The sequence below is a fragment of the Calypte anna genome, chromosome 13 (genome assembly GCF_003957555.1).
Source record: "Calypte anna isolate BGI_N300 chromosome 13, bCalAnn1_v1.p, whole genome shotgun sequence".
NCBI lineage: Eukaryota > Metazoa > Chordata > Aves > Apodiformes > Trochilidae > Calypte > Calypte anna.
The window spans coordinates 624898-637653 of record NC_044259.1 but is presented as its reverse complement, the minus strand read 5'-3'; the positions used below and the strand labels follow the sequence as shown (position 1 = coordinate 637653).

The 12756-nt window shown below is 44.5% G+C and overlaps 1 protein-coding gene across 1 annotated transcript in view; it reads left to right on the top strand.

The window, feature by feature from the left end:
• Window positions 1-12337, top strand: part of CTNNA1 (catenin alpha 1) — a 112467-nt gene extending 100130 nt beyond the window's left edge. Inside the window, exons 14-18 of the mRNA XM_030458878.1 lie at window positions 334-444; window positions 1861-2042; window positions 2823-2928; window positions 8616-8750; window positions 11155-12337. Coding sequence (XP_030314738.1) covers window positions 334-444; window positions 1861-2042; window positions 2823-2928; window positions 8616-8750; window positions 11155-11442 — 822 coding nt within the window. The 3' untranslated portion in view covers window positions 11443-12337. The remainder of the gene's footprint in view (window positions 1-333; window positions 445-1860; window positions 2043-2822; window positions 2929-8615; window positions 8751-11154) is intronic.
• Window positions 12338-12756: the final 419 nt, after the last annotated feature.

The window sequence follows — 12756 nt, the reverse complement described above, 5'->3', positions numbered from 1 at the left end:
ACTGAGTTGCAGAAGAGACTGTTCTGTTTCTTACAACTTCTTTTCCTCCTGTGTTTCAAATGCTGAGTGCATTAGTGTCCTGACAAATGGCAGATGTTTAGTTACTGGTGTGTAATTTGGGGATCCTCATGGTGTTTAACATGAGCAGCCAAGCATCTATAATCACACATGTTCACAAGCTGCATAAAGCCCCCATATTTACCTTTTTGTTGAAAACATTGAGTAATTTTTACCTATTTCCATTCTCTTTGCAATGAGAAGCAATATTCCTGTTGATTTTTTTAGAGCCATGAAATCTGTTGTTTGACTCTGCCTGAATTCTTCTTTCTTCAGACTCCTGAAGAGTTGGATGATTCTGACTTCGAGACTGAGGATTTTGATGTCCGAAGCAGAACAAGTATTCAGACTGAAGATGATCAGCTCATTGCAGGACAGAGTGCAAGGGTAAGGAAGGAATCTGAGTATTCCAAAACTGTCATCCACCTTCAAGAAACAGTTCAACTTGCTTTGAAAATTCAGGTTAAATCTGTGGGGGTGGCAACTGGATCAGAAATCTGGCACGTTTTTCCTTTCTTGTGAAAAGGAGGTTAAGTGAAATGAAGCCCCTATTGGTCTGATGGACATCAGAAGTGTCTGTGTTTTATTTTGAATGTTCTGAAAGATCAGACTCCTTTGGATACTAATGAACAACTTTATACCTTGACATTCCAGAGGTTGTAGCTGCAGCCTCTTGGTTAAGCAGGTGAGCTCCTGCAGGGAGGCACAGGGCAAATCATTCCATTGCAGTTATGTCATATTCAACACAGAAATACTGAGTTTGTGGGAAAGAAATGGATAACTCTGCAGTTCAGGCATTTTTTGCAAAATGTCTTCTTGCATCCCTGTTGCTGTGTGTTTGGGTTCTGAGCATTTAATCAAGACAATGTCAAGAGGACCTCAAAAATTAAATCATTTAAAGTAATGGCCTTTCCTCTGCCTGTTAAAAGTGAAAGCGTGGCTAGGCAGTACGTAATCATTAGTGGGTGAAAACTTAAAATTGGTCCACTGAAGGAAAAACCGGCCTTATCTGTTATTTTTATTTGAAGTGTCCCCTTCTGGATCAATAACAATTTACTCCTGGGAAAGTGCCATGGAAGATTTTTTGGGGAAGGCTCTTTTAGCCTGAAACCAGGCAAGAAGTAGCTGGGCCTTATTTATCAAACTTCTGCCATCTTGGCTTTGGAATTCTCCTGAGAGTATTTTTGATGCTCTCCTTCCTTTTGCACTCTCTATTCCTGCATCCCTCTCTCCCCTTTTATTTAAATGAAGACAGATCTAATTTACCTTGCAGGAGACTTTTTTTTTGCTGAAGACTCCTGGAGGCATGAGCACTCCTAGTATTTATGAAGGCCAGGACACTGAGTCTCAGACAGGCTGTAAAGCTGGTCTAATAGACCTGATTCAGGAGTAAGCACAGGATCTTTATTGGCTCTTTCCTCAGTATGCATGTTTCATCTAGCTTTTTGTGGGGAAGAGTCTCGCAGTATTTCTTCTGTGCATTGCTGAACAATGGAAGGTACCCAAGTGGAACATACTTTTAAAACCCTTAAATTTTGTAAAAAAAAAGCAAATCCATCTTCTTCGTGCAATTTTTCCTTGATGGTTGGTAACGTCTGGGAAACTTCTTCAGTGTCTAATGAGCTTACCATGCAAGTGTCCATGCTTCAGATGTCAGCTTGTCTTTCTGGGCACTCTTTCTTAAGCAAGAGCATAGAATTTGGTTCAAAAGGAAAGGAAACAGTTAATTCTGTGACTGGAATGTTTCAACAAGCTTTCTACAAGCAGTAGTGTAAAGCTAAGTGAGGAAACTCTCTCTTTCAGGCTATCATGGCTCAGCTCCCTCAAGAGCAGAAGGCTAAGATTGCTGAGCAAGTCGCAAGCTTCCAGGAAGAAAAGAGTAAATTGGATGCTGAAGTATCAAAATGGGATGACAGTGGTAATGATATAATTGTCCTGGCCAAACAAATGTGTATGATTATGATGGAAATGACAGACTTCACCAGGTGAGTCTTTTTAATTTGTACACACACCTTCTCTCAGAACTGGCTGGGATGCTGATCTTTCAATGAAACATTTTGCAAGTGCTCTTAAGAGTCTTAACGATTTCCTTTAAGTGTCACCCTACTAAAGCCTGCATATTAGCTCAGAAGATGCATTACTATGCAGTGACTGGGTGCTAATAACTGTTGAAATTGGTTCATAGATGCACAGCAGTTATTGCCTGCCTGTCTTTCTTAAGGGTGATTTTTGTCCCAAGGAATATACGTATATATCTATATGCATATATATATATATATAATTTGTTCGGTTCCTTACAACATTAAATTCTATGGGCTTCTTGATATTGCTGTACTGCAGAAAGAGTTCCTGGTACAGTTATTTGCAGAAGAGAGAGAGAGATTTTGATGCCTTTTGAAATTCATTTACCAGCTTTTATACAACACCATTTTTTTCAGCTTGATGTTCCATTCCATGAGAATTGCAAATCTGTCTTCTCAAATGTTCTCTCTTATCATCATTAGGTTGCTTGAAACACTAAAATTTTTAAGATGTTTTTATTCCTAGATTTAACCTAAATATCGAGAGGGGGTAGGAAGGGGAAACTGCCTTGAAAATGTAGGGGCTGTAATGGTTACAACCTGTCTGTTTCTGTGCAACCTCATTCTTGCAGTTTGGATGAGGAATCGCTTCCAGTACCCTGTGGAACAGAATGAGTAAAGGAATATATAGTTCACTCTTCTGCTTTGCTGGTGCTAAAAGGTAGACTCTGATCTGTTTTGCAGAGGTAAAGGTCCACTGAAAAATACATCAGATGTGATCAGTGCAGCCAAAAAGATTGCAGAGGCTGGGTCAAGAATGGACAAACTGGGACGGACTATTGCTGACCACGTAAGTCACAATTCATTTTCATAAGCCTCCAGCACAAACAAACAAAAGGAGATCTTTTAGTGCTGCAATCATGATGAACAGGAAAAAAAAAGTGTTTTGAGCTTTTTGAAACTGATTTTCTAGATTGGCTGCTGGAAAATTCTAGACTTTTCTCTTGAGCTGCTCTTCTGCCATCCTGAGCAGTGTAAGCAGCTAAACCTGCCCAGCAGTAACACCAGCACCTCCTTGGCTTAAATCAAGCACCTGCCATGTTAAGGTAGCAATGTGCCAGCACTGCCTCATGCCACACAGTGTCCAGGACAGTTTCTCCAGCTGAACAGGACTGAGACTGAATTCGTGTCACTTCTGTCATGCTCAGAACACACCCAGCACTTGCCAAAGCAATGACGTGACTGTGTAGGCAACACCATAATTACTGCACGTGGCCTGTTGCACAACCTCTAATATTGTTTTTGAGACAGCTTTTTAATATTCACGATTTTCAAATACCCTGTAGACTGAATGGTGAGATTGTCAAAGCTCTCTAGTGTTGTTTTCCTGGTCTGGTCAGAGTTGATGAAGACCTTGAGCAAGACCCGTGGTGACCCAAGTATTCTCTATGCTGTCCCAGGCTGTCATGTGTGGTGTTGTGCTATATGTACAAAAGTTAAAAGAATTCTATAGGATTGAATGAGTATGGACCAGCTTGGGGGTTTATGCAATGCATCTGCCTGTCCTAGGCCACTTCAGAAACTGGGCTGGGCCAAGCAAAAACACCTTTGGTCCCATCCCACACCCAAATTGCAAAGAAACATCAGCATTAATAGTAATATTCTGCCTTCAAGAAAGGCCCTGAAATGCAGGTAGGTTAAGTCTGAGGTCATGGACTGAATTTTATTTTGTGCAGCTGGCTTTTCAGTCCTTCTCTGAATGTAAATCCATAATGCAAGGTTTTAAGTAAAACCCTGTGGAAGTAAATCTTTGTAATGCAGATTGCTCTTTAAATGTTGCAGCCAGGGGATGCTGGCTTCACCCCTAATTATTAATGATGCAGTGAGAAATGTGCGATGGAGAGAGAAAGTTGAAAAGTGTTTTTTGAAATGGGTCTCCTTGCTATAGCATTTTGACAACTATTTTTCTGGAAGAATCAGGTGTGCTGCTGCCTTAGGTAAATGAAGCAAGGAGCAGTTTCTGTTATAGATCTCAGGGGATCTTGGGCTGAAGGTTTACAATAGTTGTTTGGGGTTTTTTTATTCACATGTTTTATGCAAACTTGATACACACTTTTCTGCACTGAGCCATTTCAAAATACAGAAGAAAACTAAATGGCTCCTTTTAGTAGAAGGAAGGTCCTTAAAAATGTAAAAGATGAAGCACATGTTTGAAGAGAAATACGAGCTGGACTGTACAGTTAGTCATTTTGACAAGAACAGAGGTGATTTTTTTAAATCTGACTCTGTACTTTACTAATACTTTCAGCTTGCATATTTCATAGGATGTGCTTACATGCTCTTTAGAAACTTGTAGTGATCTGTTAATGCAGAAGTTGCAGGCAGAGGCTGTTCCATGCAACCATTTGGGCAGAGCACTAATGCCTAGCAGGGGCTTTTACCAAATGGATGGGTTTGGATGTCCTGTTCCCTGGTGTGCCCTGGGACACTGGGAGAATCATGACCCTTCGTGTTAGTGTGCCAGGAACTCCTCACTCAGGCAGTTTGTCAGCACATGTCCTTTGAAACCATCAAAGCTGTTATCCAAGGTATTTCACATCTGTTGAAAAGCATCTAGCCATCAGCTGGGGGATTTTCCAGAGGGATCCCATCTTCCACTCGGAGCATCAAGCTGCTTGTTTTGAATGAGGGAATATGAGCAAGTTCTGAGCACAACACAAGGGAAAGTGATTTGCAGCACGACAATGATTCTCCATATTACCATTTTGTTTTCCAGTGCTGAAACACTTAGAAAGCCAAAGAAAAATTCTGTTGCTTTTCCTCTGCTGATGGTGGTGGGAGGTTGTGTCAGTATCCGATCATTACCTTGAAAGGAGCTGGAGGGAGGTGCAGGGATTGCCCAGGAAAAGGCTCTAGCAGTCTCCTGCTGTCAAGTGGTCCATGTGCTGGTGAAGCTGGTCCAAGGATGTTCTCCAGGCAGTGGGTGACAGCTGTCCTGGGTGATGTCTGCTGGCATGCAGTGCCCCTTGCCTGCCCTGCCATGCCTGCTGCTTCCTCTCAATGTCTGGTTTCAGCTTCTGCAGCCAGAGTTGTGCCCAGCTGTTCCACCAGGCTGGTGGGGACGTTTTCTTGTGAATGGTTGTTACAGCAGTGTTCACACCCTGAACTGGAGATACAGTGGGAGGAAGGAGAGTCTCTGGGGTTGCTTACTTACACCTACCAGACACACGGGGATGGGGCTGTGTGCTTGTCTTCTTCAGCACACATGGTGGGAGAGCTCTTCTGGCTTGCTCTGCCCCTTTCCTTTGCAAAAAGAAAGGAAAAGATGATTCTGTTGCTCTGCAGGCTCAGATGGGGCTGAAGAAGGGAATGTGCCTGTGCATTTGCTCTGCCTGGGATGGATCCTAGGTTTGATTTGGAGCAGCCAGCTAAGCTTTTGCCAACAGCCATCACAAAGCCTGCAGCAGCATTTCATCTGGGGGGACTGGGGAGATGGGGTGTCCCCCCACGTTTGTTTTTGTCTACACTGCAGCAATCTGCTGTGACCGTTTTGTGGGGATCCTCCCAAGCCAGCTCTGCAGACAGGGGCTCTTTGTAGCTGTTGTAGGTTAATACAATAATGCAATCTCTCTTAATCGGTGTTGAAATTGTTGCCTTTTGGGTTTTTTGGTTTTTATCCCAGCGTTCCTGCGTAGGAGAAGCCGTGGCTCATCCAGGCATCCGCAGTGCCTTTTGTTGATGTTCTTTTTTATCTTGTGTTACATCTCTCTTCGAACATCATCTGTCTTGGAGCTGAATTCTCTGATCTGCTCACAGAAATAGCATACACACCATAGGATGTGGTTTTCCAGCTCATGTCAGATTGATAGATACAACCAAATAATAATTCCTATTCCGCTGCTTCCCCCACTGATGTTCTGCTGCCTCCTCCACCCATTGGTAAACATGTGGCAGGCTCTTTCCTTGAGTGTCTTTCCTTAAAGGCTTTCCATAAACTCACAGCCCATAAAGCACCTTGAATTGTTCAGCAGGTCCTCCTGACGTGCCCTATTGTGCATTTGTCAACATTCAATTCAATCTGCTGCTGTGCTGCTCATTGCCTTTGTCAGATGAGCTGTTTGGGAGATGGAGAGCGTTTTCCAAAATGGTAATTTCAGCTTTTCATTAGCTCTTTGGCCGATGCTATTTGTGAACTTTCTCTAAAACATCTTGTACTGCTGACTAATATTGATTAGCTTAAAAAATTAACCTGCAAGCTTTGCTGCTTTGTTATTCACGGGTTTCACTTCACTGATGGAAGTAACGTGCCTGCCTAAGAGTTGCAGATACTTAAGGTGTTTCGTTACCTTCCATGGGACTAAGAAGGTGATTCCTGGTAGTTTACAGACTGGCTCAGTTGCCCATCCAGGTATCCTTAGGCTGTGCTCCACAGCCTGATGTACTTGTCCCAGCTTGTAGAGGGTGTTCTGGTGCAGTCTCCTTTCATGCCTTTTATCTACAGGGAGATTTTGGCTCCTGCTTCCATCTTGCAGCTTAAGAGGGAAGGTCTGCCATGAGAATTAGGGCTCAGACCCCACTGCTGACACCAGGGGATTTTTACCTTTCTCTGAAAGGAGAGCAGAGGCAGTGTGGCTGTAAGCAATAAACCTGAGCTTCAGTGAAGCTTTAAGTTGTAAATTGGTGCCATGTTTAAAAGGTTATCCTTCCAAGCATACCAGGTCTATTATGGATCTCCATTTGAGGCCCTGTTGTACGGGATCAGGGTAGGAGATGAGATGGGATCTTGCTGCAAATGGGTGTGTGGAGAAGAGCTGTCCCAGACTGTGCAATCTCAGCAGGGTCTGGTCAGTGGAAAGAGCGAGCAGGAGCTGGGTGAAGAGAAGCTGATGCTGCTTAAAGCAAGACTCTTCTTGTCACAGCTAACACATGAGGCCCCTTTTGGTTTCTGGGGAGTTCTGGGGGCTTGGCTGAAGGCAGTGGGTGCCTGGCTTCTCTGGAACAAGTGGCTGGTTGGCCAGACACCCTGCCTGGGGGGAGCTGAGAGCTGTGTGTCCAGCTGGCCACAGGTTCAGTGAAGCTGTGGGGTCAGGGAGAGCATCTGGATTTTGTAGGTGAGTGTGTGTGTGTGTACAGGGTGCTGGAAAGCCTGCATTTAGAGATCAGGTGCTGTTTGCCAGTCCCTGGGGCTGGAGCTATAAGAAGCTTCTGGGTGGGATTAAGCCGTCTAGGAAGGAGCAGAATCTGCCTTTGGTCTGGCTTTGGTCTACCAGAATGTGACCTGTTAGATCATAATACCCCCTGCATCCCTATTGTGATAGCTTCTGCCATCATTTAAATATCCAGGCTGCTTTAAAACCTTTCCTCTTGGGCACTGTCTGCAGCATGGCCAGTGACATCGGGGTCAGAGCTGGCCAGTGGCCCAAGGGTGCACCCAGTCCAGGAGATGTTTGCTGCCCCGTGCTGGGGTGCAGGCAGCCCTCAGTGCCCTGCTTGTGCTGCTGGCTTTATTCATCAGCAGGCTGCTGGCAAAGGGTTTGTGGAGCTCAGTACAGCTGGAGTGTGCCAGTAGGAGTGAGATGGACCATTACTCCTTGGAGAAGCCATGCTGGCCACCTTGCTCCCTGCTGTTTCTAAAGAGACTGCAGGCCCAGCCTGGGCAGTCAAAGGCTTCCCAGAGCTTTTTTGTCTTATGCTTGCAGCTCCCATTTTGGACTGTGACTGCCCCTCAGCAGGGCTCCTCTTGTTTTGAAATCCAGCATGAGGCTGGTTCATTAATCTTCTCCTTGCTCAGCTCTGCAAAGCAGGGGATGGCCCTTGGTTTCTGCCCAAGCAAACAGCTCTCTGAACTGCACTGCAGTCTCCAGTACCTACCTAGGCTTTCAATTGCAAAGCTGAAAAAGTTACTTTTATCTTACAGATGAGTGCTTCAGCAAGCACTTCAAAAATTTTATTTCATGCCTGGTGAGGAATTTAGTTTCCACACTGCTAAGAAATGGGACCAGAAGTCAGGAAAATATCTATTTTGTTGGATATAATTGAGTAACTGTCAGATTTGTAATTTCCTATCTTAAAATGGTTAGGGTTGGGAATTGAGGCTGTTTTGTAACATCTGCTAGGTGCAACTGGAGATCTTGAATGTCAAATCATTGCTGCTGTGTCCTATACAGTGTCCAGGAAGGATCTTTCGTGGGTAAGAAACCTGCTTTAGAAAGGTTGGGTAGCCTGTCTCTTCTTCTTCCTCTTCCTCCTCCTCCACACAGGGAACTCAAGGGCAGCTGTGCAACTGAAAGGATCCCAACCATTTTGTCCCCTGTGTTCTGATCACCCAATGTTTATTGCTTCAGGGTTTTTTTTATGTATTTATGATGCCCATGAATTGCTCAGTTGTCTTTTGACAGCCAAAGCTCAACAGAAAAGGGGAGTGATCTCCAGAGCACATTTGCTGTTACCAAATGGAGTTGTCTGCTTTGTCCCTGCACGATTTCTGTTCCAGGTTTCATGCTTGCAAAGTAAAACTTCACCTTTGTTTTTTTCCAGTGCCCTGACTCTGCCTGCAAGCAGGACCTCCTGGCATACCTGCAGCGCATCGCTCTCTATTGCCACCAGCTCAACATCTGCAGCAAAGTGAAGGCTGAAGTTCAGAACCTCGGAGGGGAGCTGGTGGTGTCTGGGGTATGTAGGAGCTGTGGCATGTCCAGTTCATTCTAAGCTAAGCTTTTATGTTATATAGACAGGAGATTGCAGAGCATTCAAATTTTAATGGTGTTCTCAGAGGAAGTATTGTTTGAAAAGGGGAAAAGACAGACCTTGATTTTCCTTACCTGGTCACATTTGTAGACTGATCCACTTTACCTTTGTGTCATCTATTGGTTTTCCAGCCTGTTTTTCACTCTAAGTTAAGTCACTTGAAGCAGCATAGGTAAACTTACTCTATGTCTCAGCAGAGCCTTGGAATATGTGGAGATCCTCCAGTGCTCCAGAGGTGTGCTCCAGAGGTGTTAATATTTCAAGCTAGCTGTGCCCTGAGGAGTGCAGGGTTTTAGTGGCTGCTCTGGTTTATGACAGCAGAAAGCTGTGGTAGGCCAGCCTGCTCCCTTCTCCCAACCATCACTTATCAAATAACTTTTTCAGTGTAGTTCATGAAGTGCTTTCTCCTAAGAGGAACCACATGGCAGATATTTTGGGGCAGAGAAGTGGAACTAAACTCTTAATTTCTTTGGCATATTCTTCCTTGTCCTAGACTTGTGTGCTTAATTGCTGATGCTTTTGCCCACCCTTGTCATGACTGAGGTGGGAGGTTTGAAGAAGGGAGAGAAAGGGCTGATAGTCCAGTGTTATCATCTGAATCCTTAAAAGCAAATGAAACAAAAAAACCCCAACATCTTCTGCCATTTATATATTTCAAATGCTTAAACTGGTTAGTACCCAACAAGTTGGAACAAGTGCCTTGGGGAGAGCAGCATCAGAGGAAGGTCCACAGAAGCAGTGGTGGTGATGGACCACACTTGCCCAAGCTCAGCAGCTTTGCAGGGTGGGTTGGGCTCCTCTGCTGCCCCTCCTGCTGCTGCCTGCCCCATGTGCTCCCATTTCCAGCAGAGTGGAACAGAGTGATGAGATGGGATGGAATGTGTGTTGCTGCACATCTCTGTTGTATGCCTGATGTCCTGGTAGCTGGAAGGCTGAAGGCATCATGCTGTCAAGTAGTAGATGTGTCATTATGCAATAATATGTACTCCAGGGTTTTACTGCAATTTTTCAGTGTCTTCAGAATCTACATACCCTTCTGCCATAAATTAGTTACATGAACAGGCTGGCAGCTGTAGTCCTAATCTCCTGCTTTTATCAGTTCTCCATGAGTCTGTCCACTGGGGCTAAATCCTGCCAGCAGTGGTGTTAAGCTGCTATCACATTATCAGATGGAGACCTCTGCCAGTCCAGGGACTTCACCTGTCTAAAAGTAGAACTGTCTTCAACATCCTCCCCCAACCATATCCTGCCAAAATTTTGTGACAGCAGAGCTTATAACTGAGGCCCTAGAAGCTTGCACCCTGAGTAATCTGACAACTCATTTGGAAAAATGCCTCCGTGCTTCCATTGCATTGAATGATTTTTCCTGCTGTGAAGATTCATGGAAAATAGTGGAAGGCAAAGAAAGTGTTTTCCAGTGTGATGACTGAGGCAAGGAAAGCAGATGACAGTGGGTTGCTGGAGGGGGCAGATCTGCTCTGCCATTGTGGTACTAAAAACACAGAGTGATGGAGAGGAAGCCACCAGCACCATAAGAAGAGCAACCAACCTCCTGCTCCATTGATTCTGCTGCTAGGTTAAGCAATGGCTTCAAGGTTTTTTCCTAAAACCTTCCCTAGATGTCTACAGCACTGGAATTTAAGTGGGTAGAGGCAGCTGAGCTTGGCAGAGATGGAGAAATCCTGCCCAAGACAGGAAGCCTGCCCAGTCCATTGGCTCTCACTAGCCAGGGGTCCCACCTGGAGCAGGACTGGTACCCAGAGAAGTGAGGTCCCAGCTGAGGTCACCCCAGGGATCCTCCCTTCTCTTCCACCCTGTCCTCTTTGTGGCTTTTCATCTCTGCCACTTGCTAAGTGTGTTTCTTTTTCTGATTTTCATGCTTTTGTAAATCAGGAACCACGTGGGGAAGGGCTCAGGCCGGGCTGAAGCAGCAGTTGCATTCCTTCATTTCCAGTGCAACTTAATATTCTGAACTGGTTTAAATATTTATTATCGGTGATTTAAGGTATTACCACAGCTTTATTAATTTCATTAGAGAATAAGTGACTGTTAAAGCTTAGTCACAAAAGCAAACAGCAGCATACAAACATTTCCCATTGCTATTAATATGGAAAAGGCACAGATTGCACTTATTTTTTTTTTTTTTGGTGGCTCATGTCAGGCAGCCCCTTAGTGTGTTGAGAGAAAAATACCACCTTGAATTTGGAACCTCAGATTCCAGAAGGAAAGCCAACTAAACCGTTTTTGAGTACTTCTCCTCCTTGGGCATCTCATATTCTCTGTGTTTATGTGGGTTTTATGGTGTATAACACATCTCATGGTTTGGCAGGTGGACAGTGCCATGTCCCTTATCCAAGCAGCCAAGAACCTGATGAACGCGGTGGTGCAGACCGTGAAGGCTTCCTACGTGGCATCCACCAAGTACCAGAAGTCCCAGGGCATGGCTTCACTCAACCTTCCTGCTGTCTCATGGAAGATGAAGGCTCCGGAGAAGAAACCCCTGGTCAAGAGGGAGAAACAAGATGAAACCCAAACAAAAATCAAGAGAGCATCCCAGAAGAAACATGTGAACCCCGTGCAGGCTCTCAGCGAGTTCAAGGCGATGGAGAGTATTTAAAGAGAGGTCTCTGTCTTGGTTATTTTATTTTTTTTTTCCTCTAGCCCACTACTGCTATTTCCAGAACTCTACTTTTAATATTCTAAGGATATTTTCAAAAGTTTACTATGCCTCAAAATGTATTTACTTAATATAATTTTGATAACTTTGTTTAGATTACGTGGGGAAATACTCAAATTTATAAGTCCTATCAGAATAGCTTCAGCCTGCAGACGTGTGTTAATTTAGCTTGCTTTTAGATTTCAGGGGTGTACTTCTAGCAGAAAATTATTTTGTATAATCTTGCTTTAAATAAAATACTCTAATAACCAAAGAGGATTTTACAGTAACACTAACAGTTAACACTAATAGTTGAAACGTGCTACTCGGAGACTGCAATTTTTCTTCATGCTCAGGAGAGTAAAATTAGATCTTTTCACTCAAAAAAAAATTAATTAGGGTCTTCTATGTGTTAGTGTGTTCCTGCTGTCGGGTTGGAGTGAAAAAAAGCTCTGTATGCTCAAAGGAGAATGAAAATACAGCAGGTGGTCACTGTGCTGCTGGAACCACGAGCCCACATCTGGAGAGCATCTGGAAACCTCTCTTCCCCGGGCAAGTTTTGCTGGAGGTGCAGGATGATGTGGTGCTGATTCTCCTGGGATGCCTTACAACTGGATGGTTTCCAGGTGTGCCTGGTGGATGGAGCACCCATGGGTGCCCTTTTCCCTCCCCTGGCCTTTTCAGGGGGGGTTTCACACTCATCTCTGCTGGGGGAGAACCCGGAGTGAAGTCGGAACAACGTAGAAGCGTGGAGGCGTCTGGTAACTTCTGTGTGACACCGGATGGGAATTTTAATGCCTGGTTACAAATTACTAATGTATTTTGCTGCGGGACACTAATAAAGTTGCTTTTACCAGCCGGTGTATTGTGGTGCTGTGAATGGAGCGGGCTCCCAGCCCGCCCCTGCTCCCTCTCCCCGGCATTCAGATGCAAATGGCCTTTGTACTCATTCCTCATAATTGCTCTGCATCCTGCCTTGGGCTTCCAGAGGCACCCAGCAAATCGTGTTTGCTCAGGCTGCAATTTAGACTATACATTATTTGTGATAACTATAGCTACAAGGTATAATTTCACCGTTTTATTTAAGTTTTATGAATTTCAGTGTGTGTTTTACACGTCCCGATCAAGCCCAGCGCTGCAGAGGGAAGCGCTTGCGCAGGTCAGAGCCGCGTTTGCAGTTTCTGTAAATCATCCATTGAAATGGAAAGCAGCCTGTTCTGTAGTTAATGTTTTTAAACAGCATCTAAATTTTACAGCTGATCCCTGGCAGTGTTA